Source organism: Parasteatoda tepidariorum, chromosome 2, assembly GCF_043381705.1.
Source record: "Parasteatoda tepidariorum isolate YZ-2023 chromosome 2, CAS_Ptep_4.0, whole genome shotgun sequence".
Lineage (NCBI taxonomy): Eukaryota > Metazoa > Arthropoda > Arachnida > Araneae > Theridiidae > Parasteatoda > Parasteatoda tepidariorum.
In genome coordinates this window covers 78662238-78686890 of record NC_092205.1, presented here as the reverse complement: position 1 = coordinate 78686890, position 24653 = coordinate 78662238, and the positions used below count along the sequence as shown (strand labels likewise).

The 24653-nt window shown below is 26.9% G+C and overlaps 1 protein-coding gene across 4 annotated transcripts in view; it reads left to right on the top strand.

The window, feature by feature from the left end:
* Window positions 1–17131, top strand: part of LOC107439881 (transcription factor Dp) — a 24855-nt gene extending 7724 nt beyond the window's left edge. For 2 of the 4 annotated variants that reach the window (XM_016052617.3, XM_043041173.2), the window contains 9 exons: window positions 7503–7615; window positions 9342–9481; window positions 10897–11062; window positions 12551–12694; window positions 12776–12844; window positions 12931–13079; window positions 14079–14245; window positions 15014–15119; window positions 16296–17131. In XM_016052617.3, the coding sequence (XP_015908103.1) occupies window positions 7503–7615; window positions 9342–9481; window positions 10897–11062; window positions 12551–12694; window positions 12776–12844; window positions 12931–13079; window positions 14079–14245; window positions 15014–15119; window positions 16296–16506 (1265 nt within the window). In that variant the 3' untranslated portion in view covers window positions 16507–17131. Of the gene's footprint in view, window positions 1–6027; window positions 6471–7502; window positions 7616–9341; window positions 9482–10896; window positions 11063–12550; window positions 12695–12775; window positions 12845–12930; window positions 13080–14078; window positions 14246–15013; window positions 15120–16295 lie in introns of those variants that run through there. The other 2 variants (XM_043041174.2, XM_071177790.1) reach the window with 2 other exon arrangements.
* Window positions 17132–24653: the final 7522 nt, after the last annotated feature.

The window sequence follows — 24653 nt, the reverse complement described above, 5'->3', positions numbered from 1 at the left end:
AAAAAACACTTAAATGATGTTAGAAAGAAGGAGACTTAAGTTAAATTATTATTATTTTTTAGATTTAGAGTTGCTACATATTGTGTACTAGCAAATTATAAAGTGAATTCTAGTTAACTCAGAACTTCAGTTTTTAGGAGTGAAAAGTTGAAACATTTTCAGGAAATATTCAGCAAATAGATTATTTAAAATACAATAAAAACAAAAATTGGAAAGAAAAAATAACAAGCAGACCTGAACAGTAATTTGTTTAGTAGAAAAAATCTCTCCAGCATTATTTCTACTGTCATTGAACATATGCCAGCATTTTTTTATAATTAATTATTTACTGTATTTTACAAACTATAATTTTTCATCATACAGCTATTAGTGACTGACTAAGAAATTATAAATTTCTGTAATGCAGACAGATGTTCATTGAAATTAGATTGTCTTAAATTCAACACAAAAGATATTTTAACAAATTTTCTATTTCTTATTTTTTTTAAATTTATTTTTGTATTTTTTTTATTTATTTATTGTTTCACATAAATAATCAGATAAAAAAATTAAGATACTTTTTCATACCAAATATGAAAATGAACAACACATATTAGAAGAATTAATGTAGTTGAAGTTGGAGTGAAATAATAAATCAAAACATAGTTTATATCCATTTGTTAAAAAATATCAGACGTTTACTTGGTCTCAGTTGTTATTGGGCTGAATCTAATTTGATAGTGAAGTCAATTTAGTTTTCTCAAAGGTAAGTTAATAACAATTTTTATTGCCGCAATTATTAATATATAGTCTTTGTGTGTTAGCTTTGTCGCATATTAATAAATAAAGAAAGTTTTGAAGAGCTTCAGACAACAGTAACAATCAGAACTAAACCAACCTTGTTTGTGTTGCAAAATAAAAAATTATGTTACATTGATGTCATGATATTAAAACATTCTGTGGGAAAACTATAATGGAAAGAAGAAAAAAAACTAACATTTTGTGTAATTATACAAAGGCCTGGAAGAAATCATTTTAAATTTACATTCTCAAATTTCTTCTAGGGAAAATATTTTGTATGAACTTTAGATAATATCAAAGATCTGTTATTCAAAAAAATCCAAATTACCAGAGAAAAATCTTTTAATATGAGTTGTTTCAAGACTATCTAGTACCTAGTATATTGTATACAGCCAGCTTAATTCTGAACTCTGCATAAATAAGTTGATTTAACTATCTGAAAACAAAAATTTATTTTATTATAAGAAAATGAAATGGTGATTGTCTATATTTTATGCTTAGTTCTGTTTAATCCAACTGTTAAGGTATTGTCAAAAATTTCCAAAAACCATGTGTTTGGTGTAAGTGCAACTCTTTGACCTGCAATAATTTTTAGATCTATGTTTGATTTTCAAGTTGCTGTTGAACACATGAAAATTGATCATTGTGAGTGATAAGGAAAGTCATAAATTTAATTAAAGCTTTCTATATCTTTGAGTGTGTGTGGTATATATTTTTTTCCTACATATTTGATGGCAATAAGTTAAATTTCTTAATTTTTAGTAGCATAAATTGCCTTTTATCAGCTGTTTGAAAATACCACTCTCTCATTAAATTATAAGATAAAAACCAGATGATTGTGGTTGTTGTAACATATCTTCTGTTTCTATCTATCTCTGGTATTGAAATGGAAGTCAAACGACAGCAGAAATATCTATTTTGTGAGAACCTTACCCTCCTCATTGAATGATTATCATGCACTTGTATAGAAGTTAAACTTATGTATAATAGTTGAAAAAATTATTTAATTTATAAATTCAATAATAGAAAAAACACAAATATTGCTACCAATTCAAATATAAAAATAGAATCTTACGAAGAGTTTGTAAAATTTAGCATATGTGCTATAGTAACTGGCTAGTTTGTTTCTTTTTAATTAAGCTAGTGTCTTGGTTTGACAGTAAGGTTGTGCTAAAATTAGTTTTCACTTACAAGGAAAAGGAATGCCTTAAGAAATCATTTTGATATGAAACTCGACTAAAGGGTATTCACTCCTTTATAACAGGGTGCATTAGCCAGCCAATCTCGAAAAAAGCGCATTTGAAAATTCAAGTATACTTTTTATACTATTAAATCTTCATTCCAATAACAGCACAATGGTTTAGTGGCAGACAACCTGTCTAACAATAAAACAAATAAAGTTAGAATCATGTAGCAGATTTTTTTTTTTTTTAAATTGTATAAAACCTCTAAAATTATTGATAGAAGCCCATAAAGAAAAGAGGTTGTCATTTTTCATTTATGGATGATAAACATTTTTTTTAAACAACTAGAGAATGTTTCTGTGAATTCTTTTATAGTCAAAATAAATTAGACTTAACTTTCTGACTATTGTAAAATCTTGTTGCAAAATTTAAAATGTATTTTGACAAATGAAATGTTCGCTATTAAAGCTTATTTTAATATTTTCTAATTCTTTATGTCAAATAAACTTACTAACCAGAAAGAAATAGAATATTGTGTAGAAAGATCAGATCTAACACTGACTTCAAATAAGAATTTGTTTATTTATAGTTTGAATTCTTTAAATTTGTGAGTGGGACCTTAAATTTAGTTTATAAATTACTAATTCAATATATCTTAATTTCTATTGATAACACATATGTTAGTTAATTCGACAAATGTGTACTATCATTTTTTTTCATAAGAAAAATTATTAAAAGCCATAACAATATTATATAAATATTTGAAGTAAACATATTATAACTAAAAATACAGCACCATAATTTTGAGGGAACGTTCAAACAAAAAAAAAACTTATGGGTTATGTTCTGAGAATATTCTGCACCCCTGATTGTGGGAACAATAAACAGGCTATAATAGCAACCAAACAAATGCCCACTACCTAAATTGTTTCACGAAACTGGCAATCTAACCACTGTTCCTGGTAACTCTCGTGATAATTTTTACTTTTCAAGAGTGGTTCATATTAATAACAAAAAAACTACATTAATGATATCAGAGCATTAAGAATGCTAAAAAGAATTATTAGAAAAACTTGTTTTGTCTAAAATTCTGAGAAAGATCATCTCCTTATTTGACAATTATTGAAGATCCTTATCATGGTTAATAAAAATGCTATCCATAAATAACAATAGGGAACAAATTGTTTGTCTCATTTATACAAATATTTGATCTTGTCTATTACACTGCTAGAGGCACTTCCCTATTATTACCTGTTCAAAAGCACACAAGGAAACAGGGAAGTGCCCCCCGAGACGTATAAAGAAATTTCCCAGCTTGGGTAAAATGGATTAAAAATCTTATTTTTTTAAAAAGAAACTAATTGGGACTGGGAAACCAATAGCAGATTTGAAATCAACGACGTTAAAAATCCAAGATCCGTTAAAAAATCTTAAACAGAAATTTCTGAGGCCAGTGGGGAATAAACCCAAGCTCCCGGCATTAAACAAAAAATTGTACACCCGTATAGTTTAAAAACAACTTACATATCTATGCAATAACCTTACTAACAACTCCTAAACAAATGTCTAATGAATAATCTGTCTTAACCAAAATACGGTTATCATTAGTCATTTTTTGACATGTTTTGTTTTTTTAAATATTAAAGAAATCTCTTTCAGTACTCCTCATTGTGTCTAATCTGCTTAAAAAAAAAAAAAAAAAGCCGGTTTAAAAAATTTTTTAAGTCCTAATATTTAATAAAAATTCAAAATATATATCATTTATTAATGTGGGGGGATTATTTTTATAATGTATATTGATAAATCCAATTTAAAAAAAATTTTTTTTCCCTGTAAGGCAGTGTTTCCCAAAGTGTGGTACGCGTACCCCCAGGGGTACGGGAACAGTTTAGCGGGGGTACGCGTTCTTATGCGAAATATCTTGCAACAAACAAAAATTTCAAAATTTTTTATTTAAAGACAAAACTAGCCATGAAATTTTACGATAACATATTTTTCTATTGGCTTTTTTCTGCAGAGTTAACAGTTAATAACTAGTGGTGTCAACAGCCAGTAGTGATTTTTAACTTTTGTGCAATTTTTTTTTATAGTAAGAAATGCATTCATTTTTTTATTAGTGGTACACAGCCTTACGAAAAATGTAGAAAGGGTACACAAAAGTCATTAGTTTGGGAAACACTGCTGTAAGGTATACAACATTTGAGCGAAGTCGAATAGTTGATATATTGTATAGTATTTTTTTTTTTTTAAAAAAAATCGCATTTTTAAATATTTATTTCTCAAATACTGTTCGTTCTATTTCGTTAAATTAGTATTTTATCATTTAAAATTGCATAGCTTAAAATGATATAGAAATTTATATACCTTACAGTTCAAAACTATATCAAATACTATTAAACCAAATTAGAAGAAAAAGTTTTATCTTTGGATGAATGAAATTTATAATTTTGTGCAAAAAATTTCTATTTGCATATAAAGTTCCAGAGATGTGGCAAAATTTGAAAAGAATTCAATCACTTACTGATTAAATTATGCCGACTATATTTTCGACCACTTTCTTACCCGTACCCCATCCTCCATTTTGTTAGCCAAGAATCAAAATAGGTTTATTTAGAAAAAATACATTTCAGTTCCAATTCCTTCACTTAATTAAGAGTTAGTGCATATCTAAGGGCAACCTTTTGATTCAGTAAGATAGGTTTTAATGCATAATTTGAACAAAAATTTCTCCCTCAACTTTTCCTTATATCTGGTATTTTTAATTATCGGACAGCCATCTTTCCGATTTAAAGAAGGGTACTTGCATCCTTTCTGTGACATATCTAACCAAAAGTTTAAAATTAAAAATCATAATTTAAAGAAAGCATGTAAACTAAACAAATTTTAGCCTTTTCAAAACGCAGAATTTCAGGAAGAATTTGGAGGTAATTTTAAATGCAACTGATTTAACCTAACACATGATTAACTCAATATATTGTGAACATTTTGTTAAAAGATAGTGGGAAAAAAATATTTTTTTAACCATCAAATTTTCCTTTGCAAATCTTGCTAAGCTTACTCAAGCGCTTAGAAAAGACCAAAATTAGAGAATAGATTTTAATAAATATATAATCTTATATTTTATTATATATAAATAGATATTAAATTTTAACGCAAAATTTTTTTTTAGAATATAACTATAAAATATCTATATTTTTTAATGAAAGAAAACCGAGTTTTCTCATCTGTATTCGTAGGGGTTAGTAATGGGAGGATTTTCCTACCTAAAAGTACAAATCCTCCATATGATATAATTTCAAGTTCATTAAATGTTCAAAAATTAAGTCCTTATGAAAAGTATAGAATGGAATTTACAATTTGTAAAATATCAGTTCATTATAATTAACTTTTCCTATTTTATTCCAACTATTGTAGCTTTTTCTGTATCTACTGAAAATTAAGATTACGTTTTAAGAATTTGAGCAGTTAAATGTATCAATAGAACATTTTTTTTTTTATTTTATTATAATTATGTCTTTCACACCTTTGCACATTTTTAATGTAGCTCCCTCAGATCCCTGCAGTAACTAAATTTTCAAGTTTCATATTAGCTGTAACTGATTATTATTTAAAGGCTTTCATAAAGTAATTATTAAATTTCTCTCTTATTACGTCGATATTTTAAAGATTCATTTTATTCAAGAGAATCCTCCAAAATATAAGTTACTAATTATTAAACCTATGTTTATTATATAAAATTAAATAGAATACTATTTTTCCATCCTTATAACTAATTATTAAACCTCTGTTTATTATATAAAATTAAATAGAATACTATTTTTCCACCCTTATAAATAATTTTCATTAGAATAAAGTTTTTCAATCATTTCCCAAGATGTCGCAAACAATGTTTCATAATTTAATTTTGCTTTAAACTTAGTAAAATATGCTTTAAACTTAGTAGCAAAATATGATAACTACAACATCCTGGAAGAATTATTTTCGCGCCAAAACGTATCCCCCTTTTTGCGCGCGAAACGAAACCATTGCATTCTGGGATGTGAACACGTGAAAAAGGGAAAATGTGGACGATACCATGCACCTCGAAGGAAGGGGCGATTGGATTATCGAACTACTTGTTTGTATTTTTATACCTACGTGACCGCGGTGTTAGTTTTATTTTCGCTAATAATATGAAACATTAGAATAATTATGCATTATAAATGATGCCAAATATGAAAAAATACACGCCAGTTAGACTGGGTTTTCATAAAACCTTTGTGAACACTAGGCTTAACCTAAATATATCTTCTAAAAATGCATAGCTTCCCACTTCACTCTCATTGTAATAGTGACAGTAAACAGAAGATGGAAAGTTTCTGAGCGTCGTAATTTATTGTACAAAATAAACACTATCCTAATTTTTTCCACCTGTCAGCTAAATGTATTCAGTACTTCTCGACATTTTCTAGTGATATGAAATATCGTTCTGTAAAATAGTGGTGTTAACGTTTGTAAACAATATGTGTGAGTACTATAAAGATAATACCTGTTAATCCATACTTCATTACGTACATGTAGGTTAAAAGAAAACATTTAAGGAAAGCGTCCGCTAAAAATAAAAGAAAACCGATTTGATATTCTGTGTGCGTTAAATTTGTTTACAGTTTGTTTTTAGTAAACTAACTAATTAGACATTATGCTTCTTAAATGTTACTAAACATAATGATTAAGTTTGAATAACTGTAATATTTTAGCAACAGCTTATTTTTTATATATTCTTTGATTAGTAATACAAATAAATATTTTTCAGCATGATAAATGACAACATTAATTGAAGATATCAATTACAATTTTGAATTGAATCATTTAAACTTAACATCAAAATATGTACATACATATTTTCATGTAAGTTTAAATTATTTTAATTGTGTTGATAGTGTTTAGAATAGCTGTCAATTAGAGATATACATATTTTGATTGTAATACCAGTAAAAAATTAACATTATGAATGAATGTTATTTGTAGTATCAAAATATCTAGACCTGTTATAGGCCTATGTATTATTAAAACTGTAAATTATAGATATTAGTTTAATAAATATAAAGATTTTTACATTTGCTTATAAATATTTTTAATTAACTTATGTGCTCTAGTTGATTAAAGGAAATAAATTGTAGATCTTTCATTTTTTTATCTAAAGATATCAAAGTTTTAAGGAAATGACTTTTATTAAGTATTGCAGCTATTATATCTATTTAAAAAAAAATAACTCATATTAAACTGTTTCATTGGCTCATAAGAAAGAGTTAAAATAAAACAGTAAATAGAGTCATAAATGTGAACAAAAGAATGACAATTATAAATTCCTCACTTATACATATTTTACATTTTTCTTATAAAAATTTTTTAGTTTATTATAAAAGTAAGTTTATAACTTATTTTATAATAAAAATTTTAAAATAAAGTGATCAATATAAGAATAACGAGTTATATTTTCATATTATATTTATCTGTTTATATTAAAATTTTCTAATTGTGCATATTTGATCTTTATAGCACAAATAATAACATTGCCTGTTGCTAGTACTCCTGCTACAATTACTATGTCACCTTACAAAGTAGAACCGTCAATTTTGCCAAAACCTGTGCATCTAACTAATTCTCCTGTGGTAAGTGATAATTCCTGAATATAATTTATGTTTAGAAACTTTGCAATAAATGTTTATTTCATATAAATGTTTGTTTACAAATAGTGGTGCACAATGTTTAATAATTTAGAAAATCGTTGGTTTAGAATAACATCCCTTTCTTTAAAAAAAAAATATATAGTAATGAATATTAAAAGTCCATATTTAATTACTACTTGTATGTATTTATTATTTAGTATTTTTGTGGTATTTTTTATGTATTTTAATTATAGTGCATTCAAAATTAGAGTATAAATTATCTATGCATTAAAGATATAACAATAGTATGAAATCAAATTTTATTTATTAAAAGTTGTAAATTGATTTTTGGTTATACTAATTATTCTTTCACTTCTTTCTAAAAATGATTTAGACTTCAAAATACTTTGTTTTATTTTACTATCCCATCTTATCGAAATTCTAAATATTACTTAATATTNACATTATTATTCTTTATTGTTATTATAATTCTTTGTTTTGCAACATACAGTGAATACCAATTATCTAGTTAAGAAAGCCTGAATGTAGCTAAGCTAAATCTCTGTCAAATGTCGAGAAAATTTGTTGATGAACTTCAGGGCTGCAATTTAACTGGAACAGAGAAAAATTTGTAAAATAATCATGTTTCGTTTTAAGTTTAAAGTATCTGTCTATATGAGGGTTGGCTTTTTGCCGGCAGAAACTGTTTATAACCGGTAAAAACTGGCAGAAACTAAAAAAACTTGTATATTAGTTCTAGTAATTGCTTAATAATATTTTGTTTAAGTAAACTAAAGAATGTAACTGTAGCAAACTTTTTAATTCATTGTTTGTAAATATATATTATTTTGTTTACATTAAATATAAAGAGTGCAGTGCAGTATATCAAATATTTATATTAATTAAAAAATAAAGTAATGTAATAATAAATATAAATTTTAGTTTATTATATTAAACTTTGAAATTCAGTAATTATTATCATTTAACTCCTAATAGAACTGAGTAGAGCTACTTTCAAATAGTTTTTTTTTTTCCTTTTCAAGACAGAATTTGCATGGCAACAATCCAATTATTATAACAGTAACAGTTTTAATCTTTGCTGTATGTAAGAAGTAATATAATTGGTTAGATTCACTGATTCATAAATGTAAACAGCAATTTCACTGGCCATTTTGTTTAACATTTAAATGTTTTTTCTATGAATTATCCATTGTATGTCAATCTCAGTACTTAACTTGTATGTCATTTTCTGAATTTCTGCCAGTTTCTGCCACAAATGTGGCAGAAAAGAGTTCCTGCCATGCCAGTTTTAACCGGTTTCTACCAGTGGTTTTAACCATCTTGACAGAAACTTGCCAACCTTGGTCTATCTTCTGTTATAACAAACCATTTTCATAAGAAATTTCTTACCGCTTTTTTCTGAATTTAAGTGAGATACAACATTACTTAACTATCACTATTCCAATCATAAAACTTTATTGAAATCTGTGGTTTTTCCCATTTATTTTTTATTTTTTTTGAGAATGTTAAAAATATGACAAATTTAAAGAGATAATTAAATCTATAAAATGAATTCTAAGTTTTGAATCACCTCTCTGTTAGTAATAAATTTTAGCTAACTTGAACATTGTTGTAAGGAATTATTTTATTGCTAAGCTCAAATTTGCTTTCTATTCCTTTAACTTATTACCTTTTAATAGTTTCCTTATTTGCTCATTTTAATTTACAGATTTTAAGTACCCCTCAACGAGTTGTTGCAAGCGTTATAAATAGCACCCGCACCCCACAACAACTGCTACCTGCTCCAGAACATCCCATGGCATGGTCTGGGAAACGTCCTCATGATTTCACAGAAGAATACCATGAAAGGTTTCATAATATTCTTTACTCCTGACTTAAAAGAAACATTAAATTAGTGAAAAATATTGTGCCCAAAGATGATTTTGCATCAAGCTCTGAATGCAGAATAATCAGAAGATTTCAATGCATAAGCTGCTTTTAATATTCTTCCATCAACATGACAGTCTAGTACAGGCTAGAGTCGCCCCAACAACCATATCTCCATCTATTGATGCCCATGGTTTTAAGATCTTTTCCTATTTATCTTAAAATCATGGATCAATCTCTTTTTGCAATATTTAGGATATTCAAAAATACAAGGCAATACTTTCCGCCTGTAAAGCATCTAGGCAATGTCATTTGAAATTATCTAGAGTATTATGTTAAGTTTTGTTACTTTGTAGAAGTTTGGAAAAGCTGAGCAACTAAAGTTTCGAAGATATAAAAAAAATTAAAAGATTGAGAAAACAACTCTTTAAATCATTTGCAAAAGCATAGTGTTGGTTCTCTGTTTGACAGATTGTCATGTATAAGCAGTGCTACGTCTTTAATTACTTAATACATAGTGAAGAGACTGTTCACCAATATCTATCATTGTTTCACCAGCATCTGTGTTTCTCAACTAAAATTCTTTGCATTGTAATAAGCCACTTCTACCTCCATTGAATACCACATAATGCCATTAAGCTCTACATATTTTTTTTTTTTTNTTTTTTTTTTTTTTTTTTTTTTTTTTTTTTTTTTTTTTTTTTTTTTAGAAACTGCATATTAATTCCAACTTTTTGTATTCTTTATATTAATTTTTTAAAAATAACTAAATCCTTTCAGACATCTTTTTTTTAAAAATTGTTTATTAAATTTTTTCATACATTTAGAATTTAATCTTTTCAGTGTAATTTTTTTTTCTTAATTAAGGTAAAAGTAATATTCCAACAAGATGTTCAGTCTTTGTTGTTAAAGTTTAGTCTTGTTTCTGACTTCTTTCAATCATATTTATTAATTGCATAATTTTTTTTCAGTTATTGATCAGTGATAAAAAAAATATGCAAATTAATTCTTTTATTAATCTAAAACTGTGTACATTTTGTCTTATAATCAAGAATTACTTATCTAATTAATTCTTGATTATGCAAATTAATTCTTTTATTGATCTAAAACTGTGTACATTTTGTCTTATAATCAAGAATTACTTATCTAATCTTCTTTTTTTTTTTCTTCATAATATGTTATTTTTAAAATGTGCGGCTTTACCAGGAGTTGTATCTTACATCTGACAATAAGTGCACTTGAAATTTTTTAATTATCTATATCAGTTTGCTATATTCTTAAGTTAAATGTAATTGCTTAAAAATATTTATCTACTGCTATTTTACTTTGTACATGAATGTAATCATGATCTTAATTATGTTTTTTTGTTATATTTAATTTAAACTAATATTTTTCAGTAAACGTTGTAAAAAAGGAGAAAAGGGAGGTAAAGGTCTTCGTCACTTTTCCATGAAAGTTTGTGAAAAAGTTAGAAAAAAAGGAACAACTTCGTATAATGAAGTTGCTGATGAATTGGTAGCAGAGTTTTCCGATCCGCACCGTCATCTTTGTGCGACAGACCAGGTAAAAGCATTTATAAACTAATTTTTATCATGCTTTAACAAATTTTAAAGCATTTATAAAAATTGAATAAGGAAACTAGAATCTCTCTAACTATTTCAAAACAAATTTAGTAATTTTTACTTAGTTTTTTTAATTAAATTATGCCAGCTTAATATAATATTTCTTCAAAGGGGATCACCTTCAGCTAAACATTTAATTCCATGATATCAAAGCACGGAAAGGTTCATCCAAATTTAATTTTCAGGGTCTAATTTTTGTAAAAATAATATTAATATTTTTCGGAAAATTTCTTGATTATGCCTTAATATTTATTTCTAAACATCAACTTTAAGTATTTAAAAACAAATAATTTGCAGTAATTTAACAGAATAGTAAACAGAAACTCATATTTTTTGTGATAGCCTTTTCAAAAAAAAAATTTTTCATGTAGACCATACCAAAAATTAATAATGAGGCAAGTTAGAATTTTAATATTTGCAACAAAAAAAATTTTTTAGAGGGATAAAATCTGACACTAAAAATTAAACTTATGAAAATAAAAGGTGCTACTAGAGTACCATTATTTTTTTTCCATCCTGTCTTAATTTTGTGACAGGGCCAATTTTAGGGACCTGTTTTACAAACTTAAATTCTGTGAAAAGGCCATGAAAGATACCCCAAAATCAAATTTAAATGCATCTTAGCTCTCTAATGATACTAATGTAGCATTTTTTTTTTTTTAAAAATTAGACAACAATAATGAAATAATTTTAAAAAAGTTACCATTTTTTTTCCACTTGTGTTTGAAAAAACCTATTAATTCCCTACAGTTTTTTCCTTTGGGTAAGAAACTTGTCATCTCTGTACTTACGTTTCTTAACCCCTACATTATTTACTTTTTGTGAAATATGTTTAAACAGGGTGCGTAACATTTTTAAAAAGTGCTTAAAGCTGCTTATTTTAGTTTTTTAAAAGCCCTTAAAGGTGCTTTTTTCATTGGGTGTTTTTAAAGAGTACTTAATTTATCCTTTTTCAAAATATAATTCTTTCTTTACTATGTTGATTTTCCCTTCGAATTCTGTAAAAAGACACAGTTCGTATTGTTCTATTCAACGTTTTCACAATTAATTCACCTATCTATTTTGACGTATTTGTCAGTCCGTAGCGTATGAAAACGCCATTTGTTTTACATGATTCAAAATTTCATGATTAAGTGCTTAAAAAAATTTTTTTTAGTGCTTAAGGTTCTTATTTTTTGTTGAATTATTTGGCTATACACCTTGTTTAAAGAAATTAAGAAGTTTACCTGAAGCTTTCACCAAATGTCTGACATTACTCATTATTGGCTGTACTTTTGTAACATTATTATTCTTTATTGTTATTATAATTCTTTGTTTTGCAACATACAGTGAATACCACTTAACCACCTAGAATGAATGTTAAAATAAATGCTTTGATATATGTTACAAAACTAAGATCTTGATCCTAATTTTGTAAAACTTCTTTCAGGCTTACGATCAGAAGAACATTCGACGCAGAGTTTATGATGCATTAAATGTTCTAATGGCAATGAATATTATATCAAAGGAAAAGAAAGAAATTAAATGGCTAGGACTTCCTACTAATTCTGCTCAGGAATACCAAAATTTAGAAGTAAAATTCAACTGCTATTTTTAATCGAATGCCCAATTAATTGTATTTTCAAAAAGTGTAATGAAACATTTTTAATTGCAGAAAGAGAAATTAAAAAGAATTGAAAAAATCAGACAAAAAACTCAGCATCTACAAGATTTAATTGTTCAAGTAAGCTTGTACTGTAATTTTTAATATTATGTAACTTATTCTGTGTTTTCTTTTCTTTTAATTTTTTTCTATTTATTTATTTATAGCAAATCAGCTTAAGAAATTTAACTTCTAGAAATAAAGGAGTTCGACAGCAAATGAAAGGCCCACCATCAACGAATAAAATCCATTTACCGTTTATTTTATTAAATACACATAAAGATACAGTGATTGATTGTAGCATATCTAGTGATAAGTAAGGAATTTTATTTCTTTCATCACTGTTTCTGCATTTAATTGAATTTTACTGTCAATTGCCCTGTGCATATAAAATAGTTATACATATAGGATGTCAGTACCAAATGTGAAATTTTTTTTTAACACAGCACTCTTGTGGAATAGTGTATAACGCTTCGGAAAATGTGCTAACACTTCGCTTAGTCAAAGAGTGTATCTATTTAAATGTTCATGAAAAAATTACAGCTTTTTTAATATTTGATCAATCTCAATCATTCAACAACATTTATATGACTTGTATGATTTCTATGAATGAAAGTAAAATTCTCGATTGTATACATTTGAAAAGGATATTCTTGAAAATATTTTCTTAAAAGTTAATAAGGAGCAATTAGGAATTACACTTAAATAGGATAATCATAGTTTAAAAATAAAAAGTACATCTCTCTAGAATAATTTTGTGTGTACAAAATTGTTCTTAATTGCATTTCCCCCTGGTATAAGTGATGTTTATGCCTGAAATTTAATATATTTAACTAAAAAATTATTTAAATAATTCCACCAAATGAGTTTTTATCACTGGCTTGGTAAAGTCTTAAATATTTTTTTTCAAGGTTTTGATTATTATTTATACTTGTTACTCAAAGTCCCTTTGTGTATATAAATTTTTATGTAATTTGTTATGTGATACTTAAAATTTCTTCTTTATTAGACTTCCAATTTCTGATAGGATTTTGTATATCTATGCATGCGTGCACAAAACGTTTGACAAAATTTTGAAAGACTGCTCTATTATTTTTAATTCAAATTTCTACCAAATTCAAAACAATTTTTTTTATGCAATATTTACTTAGTTATCATTTTTTGTCTCTGTTTTCTCTTTTGATATTCATGTACACTTATTTTTTAATTAAGTTAAAATTTTATATATATTCATTGACAAAAGAAAAATATATGCTACTTTAGTTTTTAATCGATGTAAATGATTCTTATACAATTTTTATTTTCTATCTCTCAGGAAAGAATACAAGTTTTGCTTTAGTGACATATTCCAAATTAGTGATGATTCAGAAGTTATGAAAAAAATGGGCTTAGATTGTGGCTTAGATAAAGGCATAAGCACTCCTGAGCAAGTCAGCAAAGCTAAAGGTTTAGTTCCTAAAGCTTTACAGCCATATATCTCATGTAAGTAACTAAAGTTTTTTTTTTAATTCGAACCTATGAGGCATAAAATTTACTACATTACTTTTTGAAAGTTTAATAACATATTTTTGTTCAAATTCATTTATGTAAGTTTTTTTGTATCATCCTTCCAAGTGTAGAAACTAGGAGCAGGGCGTATGATTTTTTTTCCTGAATTTTACATATCTCAACAACATTGCCTCACATACTTCCACGATTCAAAACTATTAATTTAGCAACATTTTAACCACAATGAAAATTATGAAACTTTTGCTAAATCCTGTAAATGAGGCATTTTCCTGCTTGTGATTCTACTGCCAATTTGATATACATGTATTTTGTCTGAGTTTCATAATTTTTTATATTTGAAGCCACGCCTTAATCCGCTATTATCATGATTAAAATTTCAAACATTGATTTTTCTATTTACCTGATTTAAAAGTTAACACGTTATGAATTGTATTCAAGCAATCTAAAAATCACGCCGTGTGATTCATATTCATGCTATCTAAAAATCCAATAACGTGATTTGGTGGGGAATTAAATTATAGTTTTTAAAAAAATCAAGTAGTATAATATTGATATCTTGTTATCAAATTTTTGCTTAAAAAATTTTCAATGTTTTTAACTTAGTGTCACAATTGTCCCTGTCAAAATTTATTTTTAAAAGAAATCAAGTGATTTAAATCATGCCATACCCCTTTTGGTTTTTCATTAGTCTTTCTTAACTGGTATTGTCTGTAAATTTTAATTATTCTGTTTTCATTGTAGTGATGTCTCAGGGAAAAAGCGATTTACCCCCAGGTATGGTTAGTGATGGAAATGGTGTTAAAATCGAAAGTGTATATTTGAATGATTCTGCAAATTACTCCTACTGGTAAGATTTTTTTTAGTGAATATTTTGCATATTTACCTGTTTTTTGCAATTTGGATAAAGTTTCTTTCTTTTATTTATAATAATTTGTCATATTTCCTGCCAGAAAGATTTAAATAATCTGTTTCTTTTTTATGTTTTTAAATTGCTTGATGATGCATTCAGATAGCTTTCTCTTTAATTGTTAATCTGTTATACTCAGTTTAATACTCTATGAATTGTGTACTTAATAACATTTGTATTTTAAATACTATTACTATTTCTAGTTTTTTGGGTCTTTGACATCTATATTTTAAAAATATTTTGATATTTTAGTCAGACTAAGTTTATCGCAATTTGACATTGTATTATGTATGTAACAGCAATTATGTTAGAAGTAGTAGAAATGCTTTCAGCTCTAAAGCCATATGATGATGTGTATGCAATTAAAGATTTTTCTCCCTATGTCAATTAAATATGACTTTGTTTTTTTAATTCATTCAACTTGTGATGAAAGTGATATAATGCTAATTGTTGATGGACGGGAATGGGTCTCCTTTCCCTGGCAACATCAATAAATTAGTAGATAACAGGGTGAATTTACGCAGCGGCAAAATTCTGGAGTACAAAGCTCGTTCGGAAATAAATATTTATTCGACGACTGTGTCACGTGAATAAATTTTAAATGATTAGATGGAAAAATTAAGCATCATAGCTATGCATAAGAGTCCCTCATGGGAACTCCTCTCTGAAAGAATATTGCATAATTGTAACTTAAGCAAAACAAAAGAGAGCAATAGCATTGTTGTCAAGTCTCGGCCTTCTAAACATTGAGATTCGATTTGATAAATCTAAACTCCCAATTTCAGACACTGGATTTTTGGTATCATATTTAGTTAAAAAAAATTTCAATACTTTACTTTTCCAACTAATGAAAAAAAAAAATAGAAAAATGACCTATACATGGGTAAATATGAGGTATTATTCTGCTTCTGGTTGTCGCAAGGAAATTGTCAAACCAGTATTAATGTAAATACTGTTTGTAAGTTTATTTAGTCACAATTTAATGTTGGAAGCTTTTCAATAAATTAGTAATGCAATAAATTAGTTAGATCTATTTACAGCCCGCTAAATACCTGTAAAATACTATTGAAACTGGGATGAATGTTTAGCTTAAATTAAATATTTTTTGCCTTTTAGTGACTTGCAAGAAGCATCTTCTTCATCTTCGGGACCTGGATCTGAATATGTTGATATAGAAAATACTCAAAGTAGTATGAAGTCTGTATTATCTCGTCAGTCCAGTGTTGGCTCTCTGTCTGATTTACCCTCTCGCCCAGGTACAAGCACTCCATCTGAAGATTTCTCTGATTGTGAATCGGAATCTATGGATGGGGACGAGTCTAACTGAAGTTTGAATCTTCGAAGAATGTTTGAGTTTTATTTGTTTTGTTAAAGAAATCTTTTGTCATATCAGTTTTGATCTGGGGGAAAATCTTATAGTGTGTTACTTAAAAATGAAAAAGATATAACACTTGTGATCTTTTTTTTTTTGTTTTTTAACATTTCCCTGTGGACAGAATACTGTGTACCTGAAGTGCTCTGAATACATACTCTGACTATGCCTTTCTCTAACTATCTGGGCAAGTTGACCACTTGTCCCTTGTGATCAAGCCTCCTTCCATCCAGTACTGTTCTTTATTTCACTTTATTACATGACTGGAAATATACAAAAAAACGTCATAAGGAACTGTTAATGGATGTTGGAATTCCATATGTGTGTTGTGCTGTCTTACCATCTCTAGATTGTTTGCAATTTGAAGAGGGTTCTTTGTTTTTGGTCTGTTTTAAAAGAAACCATGAGCAACATTCTTGTACAGGTCACTCTAAATGTGACATTTTTCTTTCCCTCCTGCGAGGTGTGCTGATGAAAAATATATTTGTGCTAAGCAAATTTGAAATGAGATATAGGAACTACGCCATTCTTACCAAGAGTACACGCACAAGTCTTGTATTAATAAAAAATTATGAAATTACCCAAATATTTTTCATTACATTTCTCCCCTTTTTCTCTGCACCGCATAGTCAGTGTTAGCTCAATAAATAAATTTGATTGCAGTGGTATTTCTAAAATCCATGATCAATCACCTATCACTTTATCCATTGTTAATTTATCACATTTCTGTTAAATGATTGTTCAACGACCGCTGCCGTCTTTTAAGTAAAACACTTCTCATTATTTATTTTATTAATAGGAATACTTTTATTACTGTTATTAGAAGAGATTTGATAGCCTAATAATAGCTAAATTATGATTAGGGCATACAAGTGCTTATTTTAAAGAGTATTTTTAAAACAATTCTAACCATGCAAATCTAAATAAGTTGGGAATGAAACTGGCATCAATTTTAATACAAATATTTTTTATAAAATCATTGTTTTTTAAAATATTGAAAAAGAAAAATTATGATTAAAATTTATTAGTGCTTGAAGTGTATTTATATTAAAAAACTAAAAGCTTTAGGATACATAAATGTGTGTTAAATAAAAGTAAATTTGATTTATAAAATAATAAAATGATAAAGTAAAATGCAGTTATTAACTAAATTATTTTAAAAGGGTTACTATCAATAATACTAATTGAGCGTCACAAAAATAAAAACAATAGTGATATTTTGATTATATGCCCTGCCAGAAAATGTAAGTAGTTTTATAATTGATGAGAGGATTACATTAGTTTTATAATTTTACTGATATTTATTCACTAATCCATTATAAAAACCCTAGAGTAAGTGCTACTTAGCTCAGCAAAGTTATTTAGCTTTCACAAAGTTATCAATAATTGCAATTTTGAAAAGAAGAAAAACAACAAAGAATGTGCAATATAACAAAGGATAATTAAACTAGATTTTTATAGCTGACATTTGATACATTAAAAAAAGCTTCTCTGACAAATTTTTACCATTGTTAAATATTTGATAGTATACAAATAACCTCCCAACAATAATGTGACAAAATATAATTGTAATTAAGATAATGATATTGCTTAGTTTCTTCTGTTATTAAAATAAGTCTCTTCTAATTGCAGTCACTTTCTTTTGAATTATCTCAAATTTTTTCCTTACAATATGAAATTGCAAATAGTATACATCAACTGTATTTTAAGAACTTATTTAATGAAAATGATTTATTTTAATTTCGTTTAAATTGTTTTCAGGAAGTGTACATTCTAAAATTTCAGTGTTATCTTAAAAGATGGTTGCTGGTCTTGTTCAATATGTCATATTTTGTTTTATTTGTAAATAAAATTTTGTTAAAATGATTTCCATATGGAAATATTAATTTATCGAGAGCTTAAGAAGCAGTTTTGAAAAATCCAAACTTTTCTTTCTATAAATACACCACTTTCTTTCAAACATGCTGTGTGATGTCCACCTATTTCAGAAAAACATTTCCCTTACAACTTATGCAATAATAATTTTGCTCTGGCTGACTGTTGTTTAAAATACATTGAAGTAAAGCTATTTATCTTAAAATATTAATTCCACTTATTTTCTTACACAAGACTTATTTTCCTTCCAATTTATAAATATTATTTAAATTTGTTGTTTGTCTAATATATCCTGTGCCAAACAAGCCTGTTTTTAGTACAACTAAATGAAGTAGGATGTAAATTGTGTATTACTGCAGACTCATGATAGCCACTAAAATTTATACCTGTTCACCATGTTAAATCTATTCTCGTACTTTCTAAAATTATTATCAAAAGCTTTTACAAATGAATCTTGTTGAGACTATTTCTGAAACTGACCTAAACACAATTCATGATAGCTCGAATCTGACAGTATCTGAAAAAGACTGTTTCAGCTTTTAACCGGAAGTGAAATAATTAGGTAATCTAATAATTTGTAATGCTGAGAGAATTTAAAGCAGAATATAGTTTGGATAGGCATAACTAATCCTTTTTTTCATGAGTTTATATTCTTTTAGGTTTTTCCTTTTTAATAAAGGATTTGTAGAACAATGTCTCACTTGACTGCTATATCTTCCGTCAATGATAGAGTTTATTTTATCCTTCCTTAATAAAATTAGTTATCTTCTATGTTGAACACTCAGAGGAAAATTTCTTGCACGTGTGATCAGCAGCAGAATTGGCGTAATTCTCATTTATGTAATATCCATTTCCAAAACAAAGACAATTCTTTCAAAATAATAGTCAATGTAACACCATTTATTTCATACTCAACTAACCTTTTTCTTATACATTGACTCAACTTTTTTATTTTTGCATCAATTTTGGCTTGTAAGACAGATTGATTTTTGTTACATTGAGTGCATAATGATTGTTTTTTTATGCAGTTAAAATTCCATCTAGCTCTTGCCTCATTGAATCAATGGTCTGGCATCGAGTCTATTGTGCTAAAATCGCAAAAAAATAATAATAATAATAATTCTCTTTGATGGTAGCAAAAAAAGCTTTAAAAATATACTGAAAAATAGTTAATAAATGAGTTAAATTACTAATCAAATAATTGGACTTCAAGTTATCACAAATCGACTTTATTAAAACTTACTGAGTTTTTCAGTAAGAAAAAATATTCCAAAGGAGTTAACACTGTGACACATTTTAACTCTCAAAAGCTTGTGTCTTAAAATAATTAATTCCTTTGAATTTTTTTATTTTGAAATATTTTCTCCTACAATTAGATCAAAATGGCTGTCATGAATATTCTCTACAGAACAAACAAAAGTAAATAAATATTTTTCTTTTATAAAAAAGATATAAAAAAAATTTAGTCTAAAATTATTAGTTATGGTATTTTACTCCTGTCACTTTAATGCACTACTATAAGTAAAATTTTATCTGAAATATTTTTCTCTATTGCTTATTTTTTCACAAATTATTAAAAATATAGAAAATAAGTCTGTGGAAATTTAGCAAATTTTTATATTTGGACATATTTGCTAAGATTTTTATAATGAAATTACTAGTCTCTTAAAAACTTATGCTTTTACGGGTTAAGACAGAAATATAATTTGTGTTCACTTCTAAAATTTGTTAATTATACTCTAAAAATACATTGTTTTTTATTATTATTTTTAGTATTTTAAAAATTGTACAGAGCATTGTATCTTAATGTTAAAGATTTGAGCCAGTTTTCTGTTATAAATACATTTGACTAAAATGTATATTTTATCACATAAAAATTGAATTTAATTTCCATTTTTGTTACTCCTAGTATACTGCCCCATAAATAAATATATATATTTCTTCTAGTCCAGTGAAGTTACAAATTTTTTATAACTGCTTTAAATGTAAATAAATCTAATTTGCGACCATAGAAAAAGAATGAAAATAATATGGGATATTTTAACCTTAAAAGAATATCTTATTGTGTCGTGGAAACTTTTTATTTAAACTATTTTTAACTTTGGTTTTGAATGATTTTTTTTTTAAGCAAAAAATTCTTACTTGAATTATTTTCAAGCTCTGGAAATTTTTACGGTTTGATCATCGTATTTTAGCAGAATTTTGGTTTCATAGGTTTGTATTGGTTTTATAGAGGATTTCTATTTCCTAAGACTTTAAAGAGTGATAAGTATTTGGTTTCGACTTTTTTACAAAGTAATAGGTACTATTTTGTCATCTCTTCATACCGGTGTAGGTACCACCTATTGTAAATTTCTATTGATTATTGCAATTATTCAAGAAATTATTGATCTAAAATTTAAGTTAAAAAAATTAAAAAAAATTTCCAACACGAATGTTAAGAAGTAGTTATATTATTCAAAAATATCGAAGATTTTGCTGATAAACTACTCTTATCATAATGATTAAACATATAATATGAACGCTAATTTACCATAAAAAATACGTAGGTTGCTATATAAATTTAAAGTATCATCAATATAATGTGATGGTTTTATGAAAATGTGTCAAAGCAAAAAAATTATGAATTCACACAAATATGAAATAATGTCAAGCACATTTATCACAAATATGTGTTTTGTTGCAAAAAGAAAAGAAAAAATTTTATTTTTTAAGAGAATAGTTCAATATCCCAAGTGACAAAATTTTCTAATTCTTAGAGCTTTTTAAAATCGAAACTTATATTGCTTAAAATTAGAATAATCAAAATATATAGAATGGATATAATTTGTAAACCTTTTCATGTACTTGGTTTCTAGTTAATGTTTGAATTAATTGGGGGAAAAGTTAGTTGCTCTGATAAAGACATTTTTTATTTGTAAAAATTTGAGCTTAGCCATACAGTAAAAGTAAGCATTTTAAATTCCTAAGAATAAAAAAGGAAAATATTTATTTTTATCATTTATCCCTTTCAAATGTCACTTAATATCAAAAAATCCTTTGTTCCTGAACTAATAAACTAACTTTTCTTGTATTTTTCTTCGCAAGTACCTGAACATTCTATACTTATTTCTTTAGCTCTAAAGCGTTGAAAACATATGGCTTAATTTTTTTATATCCAAACCTGCAATTTACTTCAGCTTAGCAGAATGTATTGAAACAACCAAAAAAACTTTGCTTTCAGTATAAATTCATTTTTTTAAGAAGGGAATAGTTGTTTGCCTGATTCTTGGGACTGACTTAAATAGAGCATTTCATTTTCTGTTTAGTATGGCTATTTACTATTCTCATACTACTATGAAAGCTGTACGCTTCATTTGAGTGAAATTTAACCAAATGATAAACGGGCCAACATGTGACAGTTGCTAGGAACTTCTGTACTAATAAATTTATATGGTAACCTACATATTTTTTGTTTATTTTTATGTATATATATTTTTATCTTTGAAATTATTTTTTAAAAAAAAGTAAATATGCTTTTATTCTAAGAAATGTATGTTATGTCTATCCTTTATCAAAATTTCCTTATTTAAAAAAAACATAATTTGATATTAAAATGTTTGTGTCTAAGTTTTGTAAAATGGTATTTTAGAAAAATCTTATTAAAATATAATTTTAAGAATTATATTTTTAGCTAGTATATCTTGTTATTAATATTTATTTTTTTAATTTGAATACAGATAGCTTATTTAATTTTAAAATATGATGAATGAATGATTGATTTTTTTTAACATATATGGATTCTGTCAGATTATTCTATATTTTTATTACCATGACATTTTAAATTGCTATTTCAGTATTATAATTATTTTAATTGCATAAGAAAAAATTAATATTTAAGCTTGAACTGTGGGAATTTTTTAAGGTTGAATACTCCCCATTCCAGCAATAATGATTAATAGACCCAGTTTTATGGAAGATTTGTTATATGTATTTTACATTGTAAAGCCATTTAATGTACACACTGCTGTGTAAACTGCTTTGTGTGTTAAGTAGTTAATATGTTTTAAATTGAAAATAAAAATAATTCTGTTAAATGCTTTTTTGTAATGATTACTTTGTTGCTCTTGATATATGTATTCATAGATAGCACTACTTTATAGCATTCCGTTTGAAAGGCTCATTGAAGCATTGGTTGTGTCATTTGAAGATCGTATACTTTTTGTAGGTTTAGGAACAGATTATAGTTGACTGTAAATAGTATAATTAGTTGCTTTAGCATTCTTGAATTGTGTGTGTCAGCTACTTAACAGCATTCTATTTCAAAAGCTTATTGAAAGCACTGGTTGTGTCATTTCAAAAATAATGTACATTTCATAGGTTTAAGAACAGATTATAGTTGGCAGTAAATTGTGTAATTAGTTACATTAGCTTTTTTTTTACTTGAATTGTTCAAGACGTTAGTAGAGTGGCAACCTACCTGGAAAATCTTAGATGTCTGCAATTATCAGGGAATTTTTTAAAAGGGGTAAATATCAGAAAAATCACGGAAATTTAAAGAAAAACGCGATTTTTTTTTTTCCTTGATTTTTTTTTTCATTATTATTTTACCATGCATGATACTCACTCTTTTTTCAGACGGAATCTTATCGTAAAACCCTTCATCAACTTAGCAATACTTTGCTTGCATCAAAACCTGCTTACTCCCGCAAACCCTACTTACTCCCATACAGTTAAAAAAAACTAGATAAGAACGCCACATGTAACTCTCCCGTAGTTGCTAAATGTATGGAGAAACCTTTGACCTCTTTGGAGACTATAGAACGAAGCAGTTTATGAAAGGCAAAGATTGTGGTGGGGTGGGATAAGGTTATTTGGTCCTGTTAATAACAGCAGTGGGTTTCTTTTCCCCCCGTTCTAGTCCATGGACCGAAAAAAAATTACATATTAAATAATATCATTCAGAATATTGGCACTTTTCTTGGAGTTAAGTACCCAGCCTATGGATGGTGTTTTCAGTAGAAATGTAAACAATCTCGAGCTCGGCACCTACTCTAGTTCCGGTTAAAAAGTTTGCAGCTGCTTACTGCATATTATTCTGATAGGCGATGTTTTCAATAAGAGAAATAAATTAGATAATTTCTGAGCTCAAATATGCGGTATTTCATAAGATATTAATGTTATAAAGTAATTCTGGGGAGTTTGGAGTGAAAATTTGCTTTAGTTATTTTGTTATTTATTATTAAAAAAGGTGACATGGTTGCTAGATTTTGAATAACTCGCTTTTTTGACAGTCTTGATTTGGCCTCTTTCCATAAGTTTATTTCTGTTTGTTCTTGTTGCAAGCTGTGCACTATCTTACGTTAGTGTTAACACTTTTAGCATTGTAAACGCAAGTATTGTTAGCATTGTAAACACAAGTAATAAGTAATCAAATACATTGTTTGCAAGAATCTCAAAACACAACGATGCCAAATGGCTTTAAAATACAACGGAAACAGTAACCCGGAAATTTAGGTGGTACCGAGCTTGCAGCGCTCCCTAGTGTAAAAAACACCATCCATACTAAGTGAGGGGAAGAAACGAACACACTGACTAGGAAATTTGAGAAACCACCCTGATTAGTTAACATGTTTTTTAGATCTGAACCTACTTTAAGGAATTTAATTTAAAGAGCTTACTAAAAAATGTGTTCACGAGCATTTTGAAAATTAAGTACTTTTCTTATTTTTTATCTTAAATTAATAATGTTAGTAAAAATCACAAAATTCTGTAGTTCTAACTTGTATATACGCCTGGTTCAGGCATATAGCTTTACTCACAGAATTCATTGTTTCAAACTTTAGAAATTCAGTCATTTTATAAATAAGTAACAATCAGTTATCAATTTTAAATTATAAAATTTTTATGGTGTTAAATTCAGGGTCATACGTTTATTTATTCTCAACAAATCCCGTATGATAGATATGTTATCTAGTAGATGGTTTGAGTTTTATAGTTTAACAATTACTAATTCGCCTCTTTCATTTGATTTTAAAAACGAACGATTCCTATAAATTATACAATAATCATATCGAATATTTAAATGATGAATTTATGGTTCACCCATTTAATTACTTTTAAACAAAGAAAAATGTTAAGCGCTTCTTCAGTAGGTTTAGGTTGCGAAATTATTGAAACCGTACACTCATTTTAAAATTTTATTTAAATATTTGTACATGGGAATATGAATTATTAATTCATACTGG